Source organism: Saimiri boliviensis, chromosome 16 (genome assembly GCF_048565385.1).
Source record: "Saimiri boliviensis isolate mSaiBol1 chromosome 16, mSaiBol1.pri, whole genome shotgun sequence".
Lineage (NCBI taxonomy): Eukaryota > Metazoa > Chordata > Mammalia > Primates > Cebidae > Saimiri > Saimiri boliviensis.
Window position 1 is genome coordinate 87,011,656 of NC_133464.1, and position 24,852 is coordinate 87,036,507.

Consider the following 24,852-nt stretch of genomic DNA (forward strand, 5'->3'; position numbering starts at 1 on the left):
CACTTGACAGTAAACTTGCTGGAGGCAAGATTTTGTTTTTGTTTATCCTATCAGTGCCTGAGATTCAGTAGGTATTTTGTTTTTTGTTTTTTGAGTTGGAGTTTTACTCTGTTGCCCAGGCTGGAGTGCAATGGTGCGATCTCAGCTCACTGCAACCTCCGCCTCCCTGGTTCAAGTGATTCTCCTGGCTCAGCCTCCTCAGTAGCTGGGATTACAGGCACCCACCACCATGCCCAGCTAATTTTGTATTTTTGGTAGAGACAGGGTTCACTATATGTTGGCCAGGCTGGTCTCGAACCCCTGACCTCAGGTGATCTACCCGCCTTGGCCTCCCAAAGTGCTGGGATTATAGGTGTGAGCCACAGTGCCCAGCCTTGAGTAGGTATTTAATAAATGTTTGTATGGTAGATAGAGGGTGGATGGGCTGGATGGCTAGGCGGAGCAGTGACTGTATTCTGAGCATGAAGAAACTTTCCCTGGGTATTATCAGGCCCTCCTTTGCGTTGATTGTTCTTGTGAAGGTATTATGGCTGTGTTTTCTCTGTTTTAGTTTTCAAAGACAGGGAAGAAAACTAAAGATTGAAAACAAAGTGATTTGTGTAAATTCTTACAGGAAAAGGAAGAACTCTGCTGTCTCTTACCAGACATACTGAGTCGCTCCCAGGATCTTCCATACTTGGCATTTCCTTGAGAATCTCTCCATTTTCGTCAGAATGTGAAGTTACGGTTTTAGAAAGTTAGGTATTTCAAAACAGATGCTTGGAGCACGAAATCACTGGAATGAGTGTGTCTGCAGTATGCTCCATTTTACAACCACGAAGCAGAGCTCTAGGCTTCTGGTGTGTGGCCAATACAGGCCCCAGGGCATCTGGGTTGTGCCTGCATCTAATAGCTCGGTATCTGCACAGTCTTAGCACAGTCATTTCAGTGACTTTATCATATTTTGTATTAAAATAGGGATTTCATGTTGAGAAATTGTAGTCTTTTACTTTCTAAATGGAATCTTCACACAATTACATTGGGAAAGGTGATCGTTAAAACCCTTACAATCCCTTTCCATCTAAGCAAGAACAAGGAATTCAACTGTCAGCTCTTAGCGTTTGCTGTTGCATATGGTAGTGCAGTAGAGCTATGTAAATTAACTGTTTGAACCGTACCTGACACATAGAAGGCTGGGTGAATACTAGCTATCCTTTTTTCATTTTTCCACTTGAAAAATCTGTGAAGCAGGGTCATGGTTTACAGTTATAAAGTTCCTTATAGAAACTAAATGTCCAGATCCCTCTGCCCATCCCCGTTTAAAGGGTCCTCTTTTGGGATCAGTTGTTCTTCGTTTATTAAAACTCAAAATGATTATCCTTCAAAATCTGCTCATTGAGTTCTGTGGAGTAAGGGGGAGTGGGCGAGGGAAGGGGCAGCCACTAGGGCTTTGGTACTGTGTGGGGTGCTGGCTCTGCCTGTCCCACCAGCGGGCACAGTGCCTGGGTTAGGGCAGCTGATTATGTAAACAGTCGTCACAGGGTGAAGAGCAGGGAGGATGTTGTGTGTCCCAAATAGCACGGGTCCCGGTGCCCTTGTCATCGGACCTGGTGCTCACCACGGTTCTGAGCATTCGTCTATTACGTAGCAGGGAGTGGGGGCTGAGGGAGACCCAGGGGACTGGTCCAGGGTCACCCAGCCTTGTGACAGGTCACCTGTGCTGGCTGCTGAGGGCAGTGACTTGGGCTGCATTTTGCTTTCTGAATCAAAGAACAGCAGAGCAGGCAGGGAACTAGGCCTGGGGTAGGTGGATTCACTGTTGGGAAGTACCTTTGTAACCCTGCGTTCCATGTAACGAAGTCCTTTCCATGCTGAAGTCGTAGTTGGTCTGTACTAATAATAACTCTTATCCATGTGGCCATGGTGCACTCTGAGAAAGAAGTGGCCTGCGTGCTGCTACCAGTCCCTTTCCATGTCAGTATCAGTTTCTGCAAGAATAATATTTTAATTTTCCTATTTAGGTCAAAATGCTGGTAAGCGGCCACCTTGTAAAAAAAAAATCAAGGAAGTAGTTGCCTTCAAAGTCTCATAATGTGGGTTTGGAAACTGCAATTGAAACATTTGCAATATAGGACACCTTTAATGTGACAGGCTTTGTGGTGTCGTTTAGGAAAATTCGGAGGGTTTTATAAGGAAAAGTTCAGAAATTTCTCTGTAATGTGGAAGGCCCACATCTCATGTGAGGGAAGCAGTTAGTAAAGCCATGGAGATGAAGGACAAGGAGTTGATTTTTTGATTAGGAACAAGCCAGAAATCCAAGACCCCATGTAGAAAATTTAACTCTAAGGACCCCTCAAGCTATAAGTTTCAAAATAAAATTTTATTAAAATAAAGTATTTTAAATGAGCTATCTGTTGTTTTTTGTTTTGAGACAGAGTCTCTCTCTGTCACCCAGGCCAAAGTGCAGTGGCACGATCTCAGCTCACTCCACCCCCCACCTCCTAGGTTCCAGTGATTCTCTTGTTTCAGCCTCCTGAGTATCTCGAACGACAGACGTGTGCCACTGTGCCCGGCTAATTTTTTGTATTTTTTTTTCAGAGTTAATTCACTTTATTTTTCTTGTATAAAAACCCTATGTTGTAGCCACAGCTGGAGTCTGGGTCCTCTGCATGGAGACTCTGGTGTGGGTCTTGAAGAGGTGGTTAGTGAATTCCTGATAGGGAGATTTGGTGAATACAGTCTCCTTTCAGAGGTCGGGGGTCAGAGAGCTGTAAGTCTTAGAGATGGCATCAAAGGTGGCCTTGGCTGGACGAAGTTGCCCAGGGTGGCAGCGCAGCCCCTGGCTGAGGTGTAGCAGTCATTGATACCAGCCATCATGAGCAGCTTCTTGGGCACAGGTGCCGAGACAATGCCAGTGTCCCTGGGCGCAGGGATGAGGTGCACCAGCACAGAACCGCAGCGGCCTGTCACCGTGCAAGGGATGGTGTGGGGCTTGCCGATCTTGTTCCCCCAGTAGCCTCTACACACGGGGACAACGGAGAGCTTAGCCAGGATCATGGCCCCGCGGATGGCAGTGGCCACGTCCTTGGAACACTTTAACACGCAGACTGACATGGCCTTTGTAGTCCCCAACGGCAGCAAATGCCTTGAACCTGGTGCGCTGGCCAGCACGGGTCTGATTCTGCACCAGCATAATCTTCAAAACTTCATCCTTGAGAGACGCCCCCAGGAAATAGTTAATGATCTCAGATTCCTTGATGGGCAGGGAGAAGAGATAGATCTCCTCCGGGGACGCGATCTTCATGTTCTTGACCAGGCGGCCCAGCTTGGTAACAGGCATCCACTCCTTATCCTCGGCCTTGCCTCTGTGAGCTCTGCGGCCTTGGCCCTGGCCCCAGCCCCAGATGCCACTGCCTAAACCTCCACGAAGCCATCGCGGTTCCCCATCCCAGGGTTCCCAGGGCCTCCGCCATTTGGTGTTTCCTCAGAGTAGAGGACAGTTTTTTATATTTTTAGTAGAGATGTGGTTTCATCATATTGGCTAGGCTGGTCTCGAACTCCTGACTTTGTGATCCGCCCTCCTTGGCCTCCCAAAGTGCTGGGATTACAGGAGGGAGCCACCGTGCCCAGCCGAGCTGTCAGTTGTTAATACTGCCGCTCTTGCCCTGAGTCGAGTATTTACAGCGATTTACTTTATTGCAGATTATGTATTACAGGGGACATCTTGGGACAACCCTAGATGTCATGTGCTCTAAACATGGTTGAACAGTATTTTTGTCATTTCTGAGACGTAATGTGCTCTTTTCTTTTCTTTCCATGTAGTGGTATTTCCAAGATCTCTGTTATTTCTGAATAGTAGCGTGAACATCATGTGAAAACCACAAATGAACATTTCTCTCCCGTTTATTTTCTTTTGCAGAGTGATGATCTTCACGATGAAGACTTTGAAAAAGTTCAGGTTCTCTACAGGAACTACAAAAATTGAAGGAAAGAAAGTTTTCAAAGGAAATTATTTTGAAAGTATGTTTACAACAAACTGATGCTATTGACAGTTTTTTTAAAAAAATAATACAACACTTTAAGAAGATTGTATTTATGGTAAAAGGAAACTGGACTAACAATGAGGCCAAAGACTTTTCCTGCCACGACTTATTCTGGAAATAGCCGGCAGCGACTGCAAGAGATTCGTGAGGGGTTAAAGCAGCCATCTAAGTCTTCAGCTCAGGGGCTACCCGTGGGACCAAACAGTGACACTTCCCTGGATGCCAAAGTCCTGGGGAGCAAAGATGCCGCCAGGCAGCAGCAGCAGATGAGAGCCACCCCAAAGTTTGGACCTTATCAGAAAGCCTTGAGGGAAATCAGATATTCCTTGTTGCCTTTTGCTAATGAATCAGGCACCTCTGCAGCTGCAGAAGTGAACCGGCAGATGCTGCAGGAACTGGTGAACGCAGGATGTGACCAGGTGGGTACAGACCTCCCCATGGCCATGCTCAGAGGCACCACGGGACAGCTGGGACTATCAGAACGGTTTGGAACTACTTGAAGGCTCTCTTTTAACACACAATTGAACTCACAATTGAAGGTTCTCTACTTTCTCTCTAAAAGGGTCTTTTGAGCTGCTTTTCCTTTTCAGGCAAGATCCAGAAGATGCTGAGATCTCCTGAAATTGTAACATGTGCATTTTCTGTTCTGTTCTTGTGGAAATGAAAAGGGCTTTCCTGTTTAGCCCTTTCTTTGGTGTTTATTCGGGTTATTCTGAGCTGTCATGGGAAGAGACTGGCTTTTCTTGTTTTGATTTGGGCATTTTTCTTTAAGAAATAGGGTTGAGCAACATGCACTGGCTATTCTCCGACTTGGTTTTCTCCTGTTTTAAAAAAATAGTGGATTTGCTGTTACAGGGGGTGTAACTTTATATGTTGAGGAAATGAGAAAAACTAGGAAGAAAAAGCTTGAGAAATCACCAGAATGGTGGCAACACACTCTCACTTCTCGGTTGTTTAGGATTAAAGGATACTTAGTGGAGGTGGCACCGGTTACACATCAATACACAGCTTACAGCGATGAGTGTGGTGGCTCATGCCTGTAATCCCAGCACTTTGGGAGGCCAGGCAAGAAAATCACTTGAGGCCAGGAGTTTGAGACCAACCTGGGCAACATAGCGAGACTCCCTGACTCTACAAAAAATAAAAAGCTGGACGTGGTGGTGTGCACCTGTAGTCTCAACTACTTGGGAGGCTGAGGCAAGAGGGATCTCTTGAGCCTAGGAGTTTGAGGCTGCAGTGAGCTATGATAGCCACTGCACTCCAAGCCTGATTAACAGATCGAGACCCTGTCTCTAAAACACACACACACACACACACACACACACACACACCCACCCACCCACCCACCCACCCCTCATAGCCATCCATGCGTTTATGATCTCTCAGCAATTCATATACCTGAATAAAATTCAAGTTGAGGGATAGGACCATATAAAATGGAACTAGTGTCCAACCAGGTAAAAATGTAATTAGTGAAATGTGACTAGTAAAAACGTAATTGCATTATGAAGTGATTCATGAAAACCAGTGCCTTATTACAATCTGTCATCTTAAAGATCACAGCTGCATGAAGTGGAAATAAGCTAAGTATTTTTGCTGCCTTGGAAAAGTAGTAAGATTTCATGCTCACAGCACATCAGAGTGGCCCGAGCACTTCTGCTTTCTTAGAAATAATCTAATTACACATACTCCTGGCAGTACAGTCATAGAAAAAGGCTAACGCTGTTGCCTATTATTTCCAGAAAGAATCTCAATCCTTTTGTAGTTTATTACCGTAGACCTTAAATAGAGAATTTACATTTCTCAGAGGAGATGTTTGTGAAATGAATCCTGCTATTTTTTTGGGGGGGCTTCCTTGATACTTTGGGCTATACTGGGATTGTCTATAGAGAGCATTGTTATGTCCAGCTGCTTTGATAAAGCACAGGGTCTTGAGTAATGTGGGGGAGCGTGTTTCAGAAGTGAAGTTGACAGCAGAGGTACAACCATTCTTATTGCAAAAGCATGAAGTTAAATATGCTGCCAAGCAGTATCCTTTGACATACAGAACCCAGTGGTTTTGAAAGTAGGGAAGGAGCAGTGCTGGGGAAATCTGGAGTAAGATTGCAGAGAAACTTTGAGGCCAACAGCAGAGCTGAAAACCTTCTCCTGTAAATCACGTGTAGACAAAGGAGGCAAGTTGAGCCCCTGTGTTCTTTGCAGTTGTATTTCAGCTGTGAGAAAAAGAAACAAATCAAGCAAATAATCTGAAATAAAGATAGGATCTTATTAGGGTAAAATTCATTAGTGGTAATTACAGTGCAAGAAGTAATAAAGCCATTGCTGTTTCTAATACAGAAACACAAATACAGTAAAAGTAAGGATCATGACACAATGAAGTTCCCATCAACGTTTAATTTATGTTAATTGCTTGCAGAAAGGCCTCCATTTACCATATTTAATGCTCTTGAAATAATTCAGTCAGTTTGGTGTATGGTGTTACTTTATAACTTAAAACAGCTGTGCCTCCACCTCTGCCCTCCAACTCACACTTTTCTTGGTCTGGATAAAAAATGCATTTGCTTTTAGAAAATTCAGGTAGGAAAGTCATTATGTGAACCCAGATAATATAAGAGAAAAAGATCAACAGTACCTCTAGAGTTGTATGCATCTGTTTATTAAAAAGATGATTTGAATTCAGTATAATAGATAAATAGGTTTTTTTTTTTTTTTTTTTTTTTGAGAAGGAGTCTTGCTCTGTCACTCAGGCTGGAGTGCAGTGGTGTGATCTTGGCTCACTGCAACCTTTGTCTTCTGGGCTCAAGTGATTCTCCTGCCTCAGCCTCCCACATAGCTGGGATTGCAGGCACGCGACACCACGCCTGGCTAATTTTTGTATTTTTAGCAGACACAGGGTTTCACCATGTTGGCCAGGCTGATCTCAAACTGCTGGCTTTAAGTGATCTGCCTGCTTCGGCTTCCCAAGGCGCTGAGATTACAGGCATGCGCTACCACATCCGGCCAAGATTTCTTATTGTTGCAGCTTCTCTCTCCCTCCCCGCTACCCATTCTCTCCTGTTTTGTCTATTTAAAAGGGTTTTGCTCTGTTGCACAAGCTGGAATGTAGTGGTGAGGTCACTGCTCACTGCAGCCTTGACCTCCCAGGCTCAAGCAATCCTCCCACCTCAGCCTCCCAAGTAGCTGAGACTACAGGCATGCCACCACATCTGGCCAATTTTCAAAATTTTTTCTAGAGATAGTGTCTTGCCATGTTACCTAGGCTGGTCTAGAACTTCCAGACTGGAGCAACCTGCCAGCCTTAACCTCCCAAAGTGCTGGGATTACAAGTGTGAGGCACCACACCCAGCCTTAACTTTTTATTAAAGTAAAATTTACTTTAAAAGTGCATAATTTCTAAGCACACAGCTTTGTGAATTTTCACATATTAAGCCCACCCTTGTAACTAGCATATATGGGTATATTTTTTATTAAAATACTTCAAAATGGAAATTTCTGGAAAAAGTAAAAGGCTGCAGGGTATTTTCTGTGTAAGGATATCATGTATATGTCAAATGATGTGTTTATGAATCTTTTGCACATAAAAGACTTATGAAATTCCTGTAGGAAAAAAATCTAGGCCACTAGATTATTATTTCTTATGGAAGGAGCTGCTCTTTAAATACAGATTAAGGGAATTAGAAAGGTAAGTTTTTTTGGTTATGAGTATCATATTTTGAGCATTGGATAGTTATTGGCATAAATGATCAGTTAAATTTGCATTTAAGTATGCAAAACATTTCTGTTCTATGGAAACCTGGGACTTGTTTTCTCCCTCTGGTTGCAGTGGGTTGCAGGGGGAGGAGCTGCATGGGGTGTGTGTGTGTGGGTGTCATCGGCTCACTGCACTCACTGCTCTTAATTATAGCACTCAGGATGGTGCCGGTGGGTCCTGTGAGAGTGAGGTTCTCGTTCAGTATCTCCCAGGAGAGGCCCTTGGTCCCCGGACCCCTTAGAATAGCAGAGCACTTTATCACGTGGTGTCCCCTCTAGGAAGACTCACGTGAGAACTTTCTTCGGATTCGACTACTAGGAAAGGGTTCTGTTTTCCTTGAAAAACTGGCATGTGATTTTTCTCTGTGGATGACCTGTATCCTGCCTGTCCACCCTCCCTCTGATCTGCTGAGCGGTGCCCAGTCTGTGGCTCAGCATCGATACATTTTCCTGGTCCTGAATTTTGTGTGAGCTCTAATTTTCCTAATCCTGATTAATCCAGTTCTCCTCCCCCCACCCCTCAAGTTTATTATGTTTAAGTGATTTAAATCTTTAGTGGAATGAGGGTAGGGAAGAAACTTGACCACACTGACAAACTGATTTTATTAGACCCAATAAGGAAAGGCCTAAAGAAGGCAGTCAGTGATCGGGGTGTGCCCTCAGATGCAGGCTGCCTGAGGACAGTGGCCATGCCAGCTGCTCAGTGAATCAGGAGCAATCTGCTTAATAAGAAAGGAGAGACCAGGCTCAGTGGCTCACGCCTGTAATCCCAGCACTTAGGGCAGATTACCTAGGGTCAGGAGTTTAAGACCAGCCTGGCCAACATGGTGAAACCCCATCTCTACCAAAAATACAAAAATTAGCTGATTATGGTGGCAGGCGCCTGTAATCCTTGTTAACTCGGGAGGCTGTGGCAGGAAAGTCGCTTGAACCTTCGAGGGGCGGAGATTGCAATGAGCTGAGGTTACACCACTGCACACCAGCCTGGGTGACAAGAGCGAAACTCTGTCTCAAAAAAAAAGTAAAAAGAAAAGGGAGTGAATTCTTTACATTCTCAAGCCAAAAAGTGCAGAAAAACTAAGCCTTCTCCACTCACTATACAAATACTGTCATACCCAGGCCCTTTACCAACCTAGATAGCACTGCAAAGGGGTGAGACCCTCTGTGGGTCTCACGTGAATGAGGACTGGCATTGGCAGAGGCCCTGCATGTGACACTGTCCTAAGTGTTTGCCATGTGTCATCTCCTCAGAAAAGTACGGCAGTGGGAAGTGGGTTCTAGTTGGCCCAGTGTTTCAGAGGAAGCTGGCGGGGGGCACGGAGACGTGTCGGGAGGGTGACTCAAGCTCTCCCCTGCCCACCAGAGCCCTTCCTGACCTGCGTGCAGGGCCCTTGCCAGATGTGCTGTTCACACATCCGGAACGGGTGACAGGTCTGAGGAAGGAGTTCAGCACTCCCCTAGAGTGGCCATTTCGGGCTCCACCTTTGATGTCCAGTGTATGTGTTGCTGGCTTATCGCTGGTTAGCTGCTGCTGCCTTTTTAAGTTTCATGGATATTTCAGCCTAAAAGGAAGCGGCTGAGGCAACATTAATGTAAGTAGAGAGTTTATTTGGGCCAAGCGTAAGGACTGCAGCCAAGGAGCGTAGATTCAGGTGAGTTACCCTGGACACACAGTCTGATGAGCAGCAGTGACAGGTGGATTTTTACTCCAGCCTGGGTGACACAGCAAGATCTCATCTCAAAAAAGCAAACAAATAAATATAAATAAAGGGGGCAGGGAGTAGGCTGGTACCAGTTGGTTGTGAGGAATCCTCACTGGTCCACACAAAGAACATTGATAAGAGATTGGTTGTACACTGTCGAGCTGTAGGGTGTGGCTTCTACTGTCCAGCGTGGCATTATTAGGTTAGTTTATAGCTACTTGTGGCAACAGCAGGCAGTTTGAGGAGGTGAATACATGCCACAAGATGATTATTCTCTCAGTTAAATGTCTCTCTGGGACTAATAATTCAAAAGAACTCGGATTCCTCAGATAGGAATTCTTTTCTCATTTCCATCCTCATAGGGGTTGCTTCTCTTTGATGTCCTCTCTTTGCCCTCATGTCTGTGGGGCATGGGGTTTATCAGGATTCCTCTCCCCTCCTCTGCTCCCTGGGCATCCACACTCAGCCACCCCTCAACATCCCTGGCAGCTGGCCAGCCTGACTCCTGCCTCCACTCTGCTGCAGCTGCTGGGGTCTCCCAGACCCTGGTCTCACTCTCCGCACATGCCCCCCTCTGCAGAGGAGCTCTCTGCAGTGTCTCAGCCGCCCAGACAGCCTTTCCTGCTTGCTTGCTTTGGGGCTCTCTGACATACCATTTTATTGGCTGTAAGTATCCCCTCCTGTCTGGATTCTAGTATCTGCTGATTCTACTCAGATTTCTTTTTACACAGGCTCTTCCTGGTACTTCCATCTGGATATGAGCTGTTCCTATTCAAATTTTTTTTTTTTTTTTTTTTTTTGAGACAAGGTCTGTTGCTCAGGCTGGAGTGCAGTGGCAGATCTCGGCTTACTGTTAGCATTGACCTCCTGGGTCATGCCGTTTTCCCGCCTCGACCTCCCATGTAACTGAGACCACGGGCACACATCACCATGCCTGGCTAATTTTTCTATTTTTTGTAGAGATGGGTTTTCACCATGTTGCCCAGGGTGATCTCAAAGGCTGAAGCTGTCTGTCTGTCTGCCTCAGCCTCCCAGAGTGCTGGGATTACTGGCGTGGGACACCAGACATTTCTTTCTTTCTTTTTTTTTTTTTTTTTTTTTTGAGTTCGAGTTTTGCTCTTCTTGCCCAGGCTGGAGTACAATGGCGCAATCTCAGCTCACTGCAACCTCTGCCTCCCGGGTTCAAGTGATTCCCCTGCTTCAGCCTCCTAAGTAGCTGGGATTACAGGCATGCGATACTGTGCCCAGCTAATTTTGTATTTTCAGTAGAAATGGGGATTTACTATGTTGGTCAGGCTAGTCTCAAACTCCTGACCTCAGGGGATCCACCCCCCTCAGCCTCCCAAAGTGCTGGGATTACAGGTGTGAGCCACCACGCCCGGCCTCAGAAATTTATTTCTAACCCCAAGGACGCTCCACGTGATGTACGTTGTGTTGGCAGATTGTGACGGACGCTCCAGTCTTGCTTTCCCTGTCTTAGGTGGTGTTTCTGGAGGCCGGGATCTTGGGAGTTTATCCCCCTGTACCCACAAGGCCTCCCATGCTGCAGAGCCTGCGCTCACTCAGTGCTTGCTGCCCAGTGAAGATTCTGTGTACCAGTCCAGGCAAAACCCTCCCCTCAGTTGCGGGACACTGGAAAAGATGCTAACCAGAAATGCGTATCTCCTCGGGATGTTTCTTTAGTAATATGCATCACCAAGAAAGCTCTAGAGAAACGGTAACACTAATCTCCCAGCCCTTTGTCTTGGTGACAAGATCCTGCCACAGGATTGCTTCCCTGTAATAAAGATATTTTACTCATGAAAAAGATAAAAGGAATTTAGGTAACATGGACATTTCCTCTTTCTCCCTTCCTCTTGAAAGGGAACCACTGTTTGGTGTTACTGAACGCTCGTGCTGAAATACTAGTAAGAGAAGGAAGAAAGAAACACTTAAGTTTAGGAATGCCGGCGGTGTAGCAGGAGATTGTAGGACAATGGCTTTTGGGCGCAGCGGTTCCTTGCCTTTTCCCTTTCTTTTTTTTCCTTAGTGGCTTTCAAATTAAATTTGGCTCTGTCTAAAGGCACAACACATACCTTTCTCATGTAGGATTTTAACTTGCTTTTATAACACACAAGCAAATCATACCCCGCTGTGTCACAGCTCTCCACCTCCTCACGTAAGTCTTGCCCCTAGTTGTTGTTTTTTTGTTTTTTTTTTTTTCTTGAGACAAGAGTCTCACTCTGTGCCTACGCGATGATCTCGGCTCGTTGTAACCTCCACCTCCCAAGTACAAACAGTTCACCCTGCTTCAGCCTCCTGAGTAGCTGGGACTACAGGTACCTGCCACCGTGCCCAGCTAATTTTTGTATATTTTGTAGAAACTGGGTTGGCCAGGCTGGTCTCAAACTCGTAACCTCAGGTGATCCTCCCGCCTTGATTTCTCAAAGTGTTGGAATTAACAGGCATAAGCCTGGGCCTGGCCATGCCCCTATTTATTAAAGCAATGTGGGTGTTCACTGTGTACGTTTGGAAAAAGAAGAAAAATATAAAAAGAAAATGAAGATCCTCCACCATTCTATCCGTCCAGGTAAGACTGCTCTTAGCATGTTGGTGTAAAACTGGACAACTTTTTTCTAGTTACAAAAATAAATAATGCTTTGCACAGGGGCAGTATCATAGCCGATGAGGTTTATCCAAGGTGTGTGTGATTGTTGCTAATTGGAAACTTTCCCAGTACCCTGCCATGACAAATTGAAATGTAGTCAGCACTGGCAATTTTTGACAGTCTCTACAGAGACTGAACAGAAAAAAAAAAAAAAAAAAAAAGAGTGATCTAATACGTGGGGTACAGTGACTGACATCTGTAATCTCAACACTCTGGTAGGCTGAGGCAAGAGGATCGCTGAACTTAGAAGTTCAAGGCCAACCTGGGCAACCTAGCAAGACCCTATTTTTTTTTTAATTCAAAAAAAGAATTCTATATTAAACAATATAATGTATATACCACACGCACACATCCACGTGACAGTGTTGAGATCCTCTGGTCCATCAGGTCAGCCCAGTCAGTTCTCAGAAGTCTCTCCTGCCCCTGATACAAGTTTCACCTTTGCTCCTGGGAGCTTGGTGGCTCTTCAGGTGGCCCTCCCGGTCTTCTTTTTCTGGTCTTCCCTACACAGTACCTTCCTCAGTCTGATTGGTTTTGTTTCATTTTGTTTTTTGAAACAGGGTCTCTTTCTGTCAGCCAGGCTTGGAGTGCAATGGCACAATCTGGCTCACTGCAATCTCCGCTTCCTGGTTTCAAGCGATTCTCCCCGCTCAGCTTCCTGAGTAGCTGGGATTACAGGCACCCATACTCCTGCCTGGCTGATTTTCGTATTTTTGTAGAGATGGGTTTCACCATGTTGGCCAGGCTGGTCTTGAACTTCTGAACTCAGGTGATTCACCCATCTCAGCCTCCCAAAGTACTGAGAGGATTACGGGCTTAAGCCACCACATTTGGTCCTAAAATACGATTTTTAACATCTGCATTGTATTCCATTCTTCAAATAGATGTCCCATAATTTATTGTAAAGAGCTGGTCATGAATAATTCTTCTACATACATCCTTATGGATATCACTGATTTCCTTAGAACACATTTTAGGAATGGAATTACTAGGGTAAATGAGAGAACATTTTTACAGTTTTTATTTGTATTGCCAAGTGGGTTTTAAAAAATCATTCAGTTGAATTTATACTTCCAACCCTGCCAACAATGAATATTATCACTCCTACTACTAAAAACTAGAAGCAAGCAACGGTCAGTGTGATAGTTGGCTTTGTATTTTTTTTCTTTTTTTTTTTTTTGAGATGGACTCTCGCTCTGTCACCCAGGCTGGAGTGCAGTGGTGTGATCTCAGCTCGCTGCAGCTTCCGCCTCCCAGGTTCAAGCAGTTCTCTGCCTCAGCCTCCCGACTAGCTGGGATTACAGGTGTCCACCACCACACCTGGCTAATTCTTGTATTTTTAGCAGGACGGGGGTTCACCATCTTGGCCGGGCTCGTCTTGAATTCCTGACCTCGTGATCCACCCACCTCAGATTCTGAAAGTGCTAAGATTATATAGGTGTGAACCACCACACCCAGCTGGGCTTTGTATTCTTTTTTTTTTTTTTTTTTTTTTGAGACGGAGTTTCACTCTTGTTACCCAGGCTGGAGTGCAATGGCGTGATCTCGGCTCACCGCAACCTCCGCCTCCTGGGTTCAGGCAATTCTCCTGCCTCAACCTCCTGAGTAGCTGGGATTATAGGCACGCGCCACCATGCCCAGCTAATTTTTTGTATTTTTAGTAGAGACGGGGTTTCACCATGTTGACCAGGATGGTCTCGATCTCTCGACCTCGTGATCCACCCGCCTCGGCCTCCCAAAGTGCTGGGATTACAGGCTTGAGCCACCGCGCCCGGCCTTGGGCTTTGTATTCTTAACTGCAGCAATGGATGTGTGTGATAATAGAAAGTGGTAATGGTTCTCCAGTTTTAAGTACTAGAAAGCTCTCATTTTGGTGGTGAGTGGAGAGGCTCTTATTAAGTGCCTGACACTGGATCCACTTTCCTGTTATAATGGGCTTTTGGCCAGGCACGGTGGCTCATGCCTGTAATCCCAGTACTTTGGGCGGTCGAGGCAGGTGGATCTTGTGAGGCCGGGAGTTTGATACCAGCCTGGTCAACATGGCAAAACCCCATCTCTACTAAAAATAAAAAAATTAAGCCGGGCGCAGTGGCTCACACCTGTAATCCCAGCACTTTGGCAGGCTGAGAGGGGGTGGATCATTTGAAGTTGGGTGTTCAAGACCAGCCTGGCCAACATGATAAAACCGTGTCTCTACTAAATACATCTATTCTTAGTAGAAATCCGTCTCTACTAAGAATACAAAAATTAGCCAGGTGTGGTGGCACACACCTGTAGTCCCAGTTACTCAGGGGGCTGAGGCACGTGACTCACTTGAACCTAGGAAGCAGAGGTTGCAGTGAGCCAAGATTGAGCCACTGCAGTCCAGCCTGGGCAACAGAGCAAGACACTGTCCCCCCAAAAAGGGGGAGGGGGCTTTTGAGGAAATACCTTTACTCCCTGAGTAACTTACCTTTGTCAGTGAAACAGGCCCTAGGTGGGGTCTAGGAATCACTGGCTGCTTATGTGCTGTGGCGTCAGCCCCTGCACCCCTTTGGGAGCTGGGTCCCTCTGCAGTGAGCAGTCTTCACTTCTATCCCAGTGTACAGTACAGATATTAGCACTTTTTATGTGAAAAATAGTGGAGATCATAAATGTTGTTCACTTAATGCCTGTTGTGTCACACCAAGCAGTTTACCACTGAGATTATTTGCTGTTAGGTGGTTGTAGAGACCTAGGTGGGAACTCAAGTACAGTCAAGATTGATGATCTTTGTTACCTGGAACCCCAGTTTTGCCTGGCTTGATGGATGGGGCCCTGGGAGAAGGGCTCCGAGTTTTGGCATTCTGTGTGGGGGCTTCATTTAAACTGTTGCTGTCAGTGCCAAACCGTTTGTGGATGTAAATAGAAGGGGAAAAACCAACAAGGAAACTGAATGTTTTATGGCATTTAACAGTGCTCTCTTTTAGAGCTATTTTTAATAGGGTCACTATGAAATTCAAAGTTAGCAAAAAAAGTGCCACATCCATTATCATAGTACCATTATCATAGCTTCTCCTTATTTTGGACTTAAAATTTACTTGCCAGAAATTCATAGCTCTTGAATTAAAGCCACATTTATCATGCATTTTTAAATATCTGTTAGGTGTTACTCGTTTTAGATTTCTTGTTGTCAATGGAGATGGAGTCTTGCTGTGTTTCATGGGCTAGTCTCAAACTCCTGGCCTCAAGTGATCCTTCCGCCTTGGCCTTCCAAAGTGTTGGAATCACAGCTGTGAGCCACTGTGCTTGGCGCCATCTTAGATTTAGATACTTTTTAAATAGTGTATTTAGAAGGGAGATTTTTTTTTTTCAGTTTTATCTTTACAATTTTTAATCTTTTATAATTGACTTATTAGTGGAGGCCTTTTTTTTTTCCTAAGAGTTCTCGATGCCTTTCCTGTATTGTGGGAAACGGCAGGAAATTCTTCTCCGCTCTGTGCCCCCCCCCAGCAACAAGCCTAGCTGTGCAGGCCCTGAGCGCTCGGCAGCGGCCCCAGGTGTCAGAAGCAGACAGAAGCACTAAATCAAGCTGCTGGTAGCCGACCCCACCGTAGAGGCCTAAGCCCCAGAGGTAGAATAAGGATGCTGGAGATGAACAGGCTGTGATGGTACAGCAGTCCTCAGTGTCCTCAGGAACAGGTACCTTCTCTCTCTCTCTCTCTGCCACCCTTAGCAAGTGACTCTGTCTTGGCCTGACCAGACAGCACCTCTGCAGTCAGTGTTCCGGTCTGAGCCAGGGAAGGATGCTGGCTCTGGCTCTTTGTCAGGGAGCTTCCCCCCCCGCCTCCCAGCCAGGTCCCAGTCACTTGGTCACAGGGGTTTAAGCAGCCTTGGAAATGTGTACTTCAGCTGGGCGCATGGCCACCCCAAATACGATTGGGCTCTGTTGGTAAAGAAGAAGGGGGCAAGTTGGACTTTGGTTGGAAAGCCATAGGATAGCTATATGTCTCCTTGGCTGTGTCACCAGGGCATACCACACGCCTTCTGAGGCTCCAGGTTCCTCATCCGCACACTTGGGGTGACAGTTGCTCCAACCTTATGAGTTGTCCCTCTGACCAGAAAAAAGGTAAGGTACCTGGCCTGTGGTTGGTGTGCAGAGGCGGCAGTCTGACCACAATGCCGTGTGTCATTAGTGCTCCGAAACTTGTGAAGTTGCTGGAGAGCTGGGCTTCCTGGTGCGGTGACGTGTTTCACTTAATAATAAGATTGTTGTCCTGCCAGCCTGGGTGTGACTGGGCCCCTGTTCCACAGAAATCACATGGAGAAGATTTGCTTAAACTTGTGGAATGTGTGTGTCCTTGTGGTTTTGCTATATATTTGGGTGATTATGACATTAGAGGAATTATTAATCATGGAATAGAAATAAAGGTTGTTTTGTACAAAAGTCAATGATTAACAGGGACAAATTTCTCCAGCCAAGAAGTACACATTCAGTGTAAATTGGAAGCAACTTCATTTGGCTCATCAAAGCTTTTAGTCAGCAGAGAGCTGTGGTAAAGCTAGTGGCATTTGGCATCCAGGAGGCCCAAGAATGTGGCCAAGTGTAGTGGAACAAATTGTACTGTGTGCCGGCTGTCAACCTTGGAGACACTTAGAAGAGCCCTCGGCGATGCTGTGTGTGTCTCTGCCACCTTCTCTTTCTTCTCCACAACAAATGGCTTCATTCAACTCTGCTGCTTTGGTGTTGCCACTATTTCTCTGGCGTTTTAGGCTGGAAATGTCAGTGAGAAGCCCCCCTCTGTGGCTGGGTATCTCTGCGCTGGACTCGGTGTGTTTGTTTCCAGTCCTTCCCGTGCACATCTACCTCTCTGTCCGAGGTCACAGTAGAAAGGGAAGAAAGGGAAATCAAGTCAGCAGGGACTCAGCAGACCCCTCCTTTCAGGACTGCCTTGGGAGTTTCCAAACTGTTTCCTCTACAACAGGAAGGTGTGTTCTCTCTCTCTCTTCCCCCCCATCCTCCCGTTTCTCTTTCTCAACGAGTCGTTCCTAACAAACACAAGGTTCCTAGCTCACATTATCTTTGACCCTAGGCTCCCCTTTGACTTTCTGTTAATGAGTACTTTCTCCAGTGGCCTGCTATTTTTTTTTTTTTCTCTTAAGTGTCTACTGCTAGTACTCTGCTCTACTACACCTGGTTTCTCCCTGACCTGCTAATTCCCCTGGTAAACTTTTCCTGAATGGCACGTCCCTTTGTAACCACTCTTCTCGCCATCATCTTCCAATCTGCTCTCCACTTACCAAGCTTCACCATTTCTGGTACCGACCCAGCCTCCCTCCTCTCACCGGGTCTGCCCTCTGCACCTCCCCTGCCACCAGGCTGTGAGATTTTTCTCCCGCACTGGATTTGCTCATGCTGTGGCCTCCCGGAGTGCACTCCCTAGCCAGCCGTGGTCCACCCTTGGAGTCCCACTTCCACGACCCATCCTCGTGGCCTTACCCGGCCATTCATCCCAGTGCCCGCTTTTCTGAATTCTGAGTTCTTTGTTTCCTGAATTTCCGTTTGTGTCAATACCATCCAGGGAACCATGGTAGGTCTCTTAGGGTCTTAGGGATTATTTAGCCCAGGGGTTTCCAATCTTTTCCCTGGGCCACATTGGAAGAATTGTCTTGGGCCACATATAAAGTCCACTAATACTAATGATAGCTGATGAGCTAAAAAAAAGTAAATCTCATGTTTTAAGGAAGTTTAAGAATTTGTGTTGGGCTGCATTCAAAGCTGTCTTGGGCTGCACGTGGCCCATGGGCTGTGGATTGGACAAGCTTGATTTAGCCCAACCTTAGCTCTTTTCACAGAGCTTAAAAAAAGGCAAAGTAAAAATATAACACAATACTGTTATTACATTCAACAGAATAAACATATATATATTAACTAGATATGATAGTTAACATTGGCTAACATTTTATGACTACTCACTAAAAGTGAAATGAATTTTTTTTTCTTGTGCTGTTGCGCAGGCTGGATGGAGTGCAGTGACTCAATTTTGGCTCACTGCAACCTCCGCCTCCCGGGTTCAAGTGGTTCTCCTGCCTCAACCTCCTGAAGTAGCTGGGATTACAGGCACCTGCCACCATGCCTGGCTAATTTTTTGTATTTTTAGTAGAGATGGGGTTTCACCATGTTGGCCAGGATGGTCTTGGTCTCCTGACCTTGTGATCTGCCCACCTCAGCCTCCCAAAGTGCTGGAATTATAGGTATGAGCCACTGCGCCTGGCCCAAAATGAGTACTTTTGAGTAATTTCTTTTAAGTGGACATCACTTAAGCCTCCCAGTAAACTGGTATCATTTTCTCCATTTGCAGATGAAAAAACTGTTATAAATTAACCTGTACAAGGCAAATAATGTAGTTAAGTCTACGTGGAGAGGTTAAGAATAAAATCTAAGTCTGGCTCTTATTTTATATGCTGAATTTTTTTCTCTCAACATTTCTACACAGAGAATTTCTTCATATCATTAAGAACATTATTCTAAAACATTTTACAGCTGGGTGCAATAGCTTACGCCTGTAATCACAGTACTTTGGGAGACCGAGACAGGCAGATCACCTGAGGTCAGGAATTCAAGACCAGCCTGACCAACATGGTGAAATTCCTGACCAGCCTGGGTGTGGTGGCGGGCACTTGTAATCCCAGCTACTTGGGTGGCGGAGGCAGGAGAATCTCTTGAACCCGAGAGGTAGAGGTTGCAGGGAGCCGAGATCGCGCCATTGCACTCCAGCCTGGGCGACAAGAGTGAAACTCTGTCTCAAAAAAAAATTTTTTTTTACATGAAATAATGGTAGTTTATCATCTGCTAGAATTTAACTGTTTTCCTGTTTTTGGAGAATGAGATTGTTTCCAGTTTTTTTTATTATTATGAATAATGCTACAGTGAACATAAATTTGGAAAACGTCTCTACCACTTTTCCCAGGTAAGATTTTTCTAACTGAAATTGCCCCAGGAATCTTACACTATAATTGTTTCATTAGTTTTGCCTAGAGGTTAAGTGACATGCTAGAGGTTGAGATCCGTCGTAAGTAGGTAACTGGCAGAACCGGGAGTAAACTTGTCATGTTTCAGCCATTCTTTCAGCACGTGCTCGTTGAACACCTACTGGGTGTCATGCATTAGCCAGGCTTTGGGGGTTCAGAGATGCCTGAGACCAGATACCCTTCCTCTCAACACCTGGATGGTTTAGACTCTTTCTCAGTGTACCAGTTAAACTCTATGGGAAGTATTCCTGCTAATGGTACAAGAGTTCAGTGGTGGAGTTAAGGGAATTAATATATGATATAATGATTATAAAAACTGATTTAAAAAACTTTATTTTTAAGGGTACTAGAATGTGTCCAAAAACAGACGCCACTGGACAAGTTTAATCTTGAAATACTGGTGAGAAAGTATAAAAATTGGGAGCTTGTGGCTTTCTAGCCCAAGGGCTTTGTCTAAATCCTGTAGCTACAGAAACTGAGATGGGTGAGGAAGAAAAATTTCAGCTTTATTGCCTAAAAATGCTAGAAACCCAAGTTCAAGACCAGAAAGGCAGCTGGAAATTTAAAGGAGAAATCTAGGCAGTGAGAGAATTGCAGGAGAGAGACCCAGATTCTTACCTGTAAACTCTCTCAAATCCCTGGTAACAGTTAAACTGTTCTTACGTCATCGAGACCCCAGGGGGCCCCATAAGAAAGTAAAGCCAGACCAGATAGAAATCAACCCTTGAAAGATGGAGCTTGTGGGGCCAGACCTGTGAATTTGTTGCATACCTTTAGCCATATGTAGCTGTGTGGCATAAAGCTGAACCTTTATGGGCTTGAAGTTTCAGAGCATGGAGCAGCTATCAGTTAGCAGGGAAGGGGGTAGGAATTCCTAGAAGCAAGGACATCACAGAAAGGGTGAGCCCCAGATCACCCCATACCTGTGTCGGATCACCAAATTATTAGGCACAGGGGAGACCACTGCCAGGGTGCCAGGTTTAAAAAGTGGGAAGCAGAGGCTGGGCATGGGGACTCACCATTCCTGTAATCCCAGCACTCTGAGAGGCCAAGGCGGGTGGATCATTTGAGGTCAGGAATTTGAGACCAGCTTGGCCAGCAAGGTGACATCCCATCTCTACTAAAAGTAGAAAAATTAACTGGGCATGGTGGTGCATGCCTGTAATCCCAGCTACTCATGAGACTGAGGCAGGAGAATTGCTTGAACATGGGAGGTGGAGATTGCGGTGAGCTGAGATCACACCACTACTCTCCAGCCTGGGCAACAGTGAGACTCTGTCTCAAAAAAAAAAAAAAAAAAAAAAAGATGGTAAGCCATAAGAACAGAGATCAGTTTGTATGGGAATCTAGTCAATCTGCAGCACATAGCTCTCACCTATAAAACAGAGTACCTATAACCCAGTAGAATGCAGTGTTGCTGCAACATATTATCAACAATTCTGTTGTTGTCTGCCATTACTGCACATGGAAAGAAAAGGTAAAGAGACCCTTAGGAAGTAAGGCAGTCAGTAGCACCAGGAGGAACCAGATGTTGGCTTTAGCAAATTTAAACAGCTATAATGAAATGATTATACTGACGCATTTTGTGGGGTTTTTTAAAGACGGAACTTCACTCCTGTTGCCCAGGCTGGAGTGCAACAGCGTGATCTCGGCTCACCGCAGTCTCCGCCTCCTGGGTTCAATGATTCTCCTGCCTTTGCCTCCCAAGTAGCAGGGATTATAGGCACCTGCCACCATATGCTGCTAATTTTTGTATTGTTAGTAGAGGTAGGGTTTCATCACGTTGGCCAGGCTGGTCTTGAACTCCTGAGCTCAGGTGATCCCCCCTCCTCAGCCTCCCAAATTGTTGGGATTACAGGCGCGAGCCACCGCACCTGGCCAGAATGACAAATTTTGTTATTTTTTTAACTGCAGTTTTTTTAAAAAGCTATTAAAAATATGTTCAGAGAGGGGCCGGGCGCGGTGGCTCAAGCCTGTAATCCCAGCACTTTGGGAGGCCGAGGCGGGTGGATCACGAGGTCGAGAGATCGAGACCAACCTGGTCAACATGGTGAAACCCCGTCTCTACTAAAAATACAAAAAAAAACTAGCTGGGCGTGGTGGCGCTTGCCTATAATCCCAGCTACTCAGGAGGCTGAGGCAGGAGAATTGCCTGAACCCAGGAGGCAGAGGTTGCGGTGAGCCGAGATCGCGCCATTGCACTCCAGCCTGGGTAACAAGAGCGAAACTCCGCCTCAAAAAAAAAAATATGTTCAGAGAATGTAAGGGAAGTGTGTCAGAATTAAGACAAAATATAGGGTTAGTGAATGCACAGACAAAAAGTCTTTTTTTAGACAGGGTCTTGCTCTGTCACCCAGGCTGGAGAGCAGTAGGTACCATCACAGCTCACTACACTTTACCTCCTGGGCTCAAGCAGTCCTCCTATCTCTGCTTCCCAAGTCGCTGTGACTACAGGCATACCCACACTCAGCTCACTTTTTAACTTTTTCGTGGAGATAGGGTCTCTATTTTGCCCAGGCTGGTCTCAAACTCCTGGGCTCAAGTGATCCCCTCTTCCCCCGCCCCAGCCTCCCAAAGTGCTGGAATTACAGGCATGAGCCACCACACCCAGCCCCAGACAGGAAATCTTTACAGAGAAATGGAAACTACAAAAATGGAAACTCTAAGCTGAAAAGTAAAATAAGTAAAAAAAATTGTTTTGGCTACATGTTCTCAACATAACATTAGGTGGGGCAATAGAACCAGTAAACTGCAATATAAATTAGTAGAAATTACCCAATCCAAAAATCATAGAAAAAATTGAACAGAAATGAACAGAGATTTCAGTGACTTGTGGGATAGTATGAGGTTGTCCAGTGTACGTGAAGCTGGAATCCAGGAAGTCAAATAGAAAGGAAATACCTAAATATTTGACACCATAATCGCTAAAAACCCCGCAAATGTGGTGAAAGCATTTATGGACAAATCTAAGAAGCTTAATAAACCAAGAGCAGGATGAACACAGAAAACAACTCCTAGGCCCATCATATTTAAACTGATGAAAGCCAAAGATAAAGACAGAATTTTGAAAGCAGCCAGAGAAAAATGTTACATACAGAAGAATGATAAGATTAAAAGCTGACTTCTCATCAGACACTATAAAAGCTGAATATACTGAAATGACACATTCAAAGTGCTGAAGAAAAAAAAATCCACCGAGACTTTTATATCTGGCAAAACTGTCCTCCAGAAATGAAAGCGATGTAAAGATATTTCCAGGGGAACAAAAGTCTGAGAAAATTTGTTACCAGGGCACCTGTATTAAAAGAAATACTAAAGGAGTAGAGGGTGTAGGGGAAAATGATCAAGGATATACAGGAAGGAATGAAGAGCACTAGAAACAGTAGATATTTCATTAAATATAAAATACTAATTTATTTTTTATTATAGTCTCTTTAAAAGATACATCAATATTTAAAGTAAAAACACTTTATTGATAGTTTTATTATACCTATAGCTCTGATATACAACACTATGAATTGGGGGAGTTAAATGGAAATATATTATTGCAGATGTCCTTTTCTGGCATAACTCAAAATTAGCATTTAAAAATATTGTTGATACAGTTTGGATATTTGTCCCCACCCAGATTTTATGTTGAAATATAATCCCCAGTGTTGGAGGTGGGGTGTGGTGGGAGATGTTTAGATCATGGGGGTGGGTTTCTTTTTTTGTTTTTTAGAGACAGAGTCTCGTTCTATCGCTCAGGCTAGAGCACAGTGGTGTGATCTCAGCTCACTGCAACCTCTGTCTCCTGAGTTCAAGTGCTTATCTTGCCTCAGCCTCCCAAGTAGCTGGTACTACAGGTGCATGCCACTATGCCTGGCTGATTTTTTGTGTTATTGTAGAGATGGGGTTTCACTGTGTTGGCCAGGCTGGTCTTGAACTCCTGAGCTCAGGCAGTCCACCTGCCTCAGCCTCTCAAAGTGCTAGGGTTACAGGTGCGAGCCACTGCACCCGGCCATGGGGATCGATTTCTTATGAGTAGTTTAGCACCACCCTCTTGCTGCTGTCCTCGAGATAGTGAATTCTCATGAAGTCTGGTTGTTTAGAAGTGTGTGGCACCTCCCCTGCCCTCTTTCTCCTGCTTTAACCATGTGATGTGTCTGCTCCTACTTTGCCTCCATGAGTAAAAGCTTCCTGAGGCTTTCCCAGAAGCCGAGCAAATGCTGGCATCATGCTTGTACAGCCTGCAGAACCATGAACCAGTTAAACCTCTTTTCTGTATAAATTACCCAGCCTCAGGTATTTCTTTATAGCAGTGTTTATATTTCTTTATAGCAATGTTCTAATACAATTGTAGTAAGTTCTAATACAATTTTAATATATAATTAAAAATATATATTACCACACCTGTAATCTCAGAATTTGGAAGGCTGATGTGGGCAGTTCACTTGAGCTCAGGAGTCCTAGACCAGCCTGGGCAACATAGTAAAATCCCATCTCTACAAAAAAATACAAAAAAGAGTTAGCCGGACATGGTGGCGCACTTCTGTAGTCCGGCTACTTGGGAGGCTGAGGTGGAGGATGGCTCGAGTCTGGGAGCTGGAGGTTGCAGTAAGCCAAGATGGTTCCAGCACACTTCAGCATGGGCAACAGAGCTAGACCCTGTCTCAAAAAAAAAAAAAAAAAGTATATTACAATCTTCAGGGCAACCACTAAAATGTAATTCAAAGAGACAGAGCCAATAGAGGAGTTAAAATGGAATACTAAAAAAAAGAGAGAGAGAGAGAGAGAGAGAGAGAGAGAAACAGGAATAGCAAACCTAAATAATTACATTCACTGCAAAGGGATGCAGCACCTTAATCAAAAGGCAAAGAATATAGGACTGCATAAAAAGCAAGGTCCAAGTGTATGCTGTCCACATGAGACATACTCTAAATACAAGGACACAAATAGACTGAAAGTAAAACGATGGAAAACAATATGCCATGCAGTGGCAATATTAACATCAGACAGTACCCTTCAAGATGAGGAGTATGGTTGGCCCTCCATATCTGTGAATTTCACATCTGCAGATTCAGCCAATTGCAGATAGAGAATCTATAAAACAAAACAAACAAAATCCTCCACCACCAACAAAAGATAACAGTACAATAAAAAAAAATTAAAAACAGTATAGTATAACTATTTACATAGCATTTACATTGTATTCAGTATTATAACTAATCTAGACACGATTGAAAATATATGGGAAGATATGTGTAGGTTATATGCAGAGACTACTTCATTTTATATGAGACTTGGGACTTCTGGGATTTTGGTATTTTGCGGGGGAGGGTCCTGAAACCAATCCCTCATAGATGCAGAGGGACGAATGTATTACTCAAGGCAAAGAGGGACACTTCAGAAATAGAAGGGTCAGTACATCAAGAAGATGTAGTAATGGGTATGCCTAAATGCAAAGCTTCAAAATATGTGAAGCAAAGTATATGCAGCAAAAGCTAAAGGATACATAGGTAAATACACAGTCATACCTGACAATTTTAATAACCCTTTCAATAACTGAAAGAAAAGTAGACAGAAATATCAGTAAAGATGTAGGAGACTTGAACAACCTAAGAACCACTTAATTGACATTCATAAAAGGCCATACTCAATATGTTAAAAATATAATCCCTCCCTCTTACCCTCCCTCTCTCTCCCTCCCATCCTTTCTTTTTTCCTTCCTCTTCCCTCCCGTTCTCCATCCCTCTCTATT

General features: G+C 44.8%; 1 protein-coding gene, 1 non-coding gene and 1 pseudogene across 3 annotated transcripts in view; 2 read left to right on the forward strand and 1 right to left on the reverse strand.

Moving 5' to 3' along the window:
* The window catches only part of LATS2 (large tumor suppressor kinase 2), a 112,853-nt gene that overhangs the window by 13,947 nt on the left and 74,054 nt on the right, over nucleotides 1–24,852 (forward strand). For both annotated transcript variants that reach the window (XM_074387934.1, XM_039473363.2), the window contains exon 2: nucleotides 3,899–4,441. In XM_074387934.1, the coding sequence (XP_074244035.1) occupies nucleotides 4,100–4,441 (342 nt within the window). In that variant the 5' untranslated portion in view covers nucleotides 3,899–4,099. The remainder of the gene's footprint in view (nucleotides 1–3,898; nucleotides 4,442–24,852) is intronic.
* LOC101035512 (small ribosomal subunit protein uS5 pseudogene) lies at nucleotides 2,592–3,441 on the reverse strand (annotated as a pseudogene).
* Nucleotides 12,111–12,254, forward strand: LOC120365885 (U4 spliceosomal RNA). Its single transcript, XR_005580719.1, has one exon. It is a non-coding gene; the product is annotated as a U4 spliceosomal RNA (small nuclear RNA).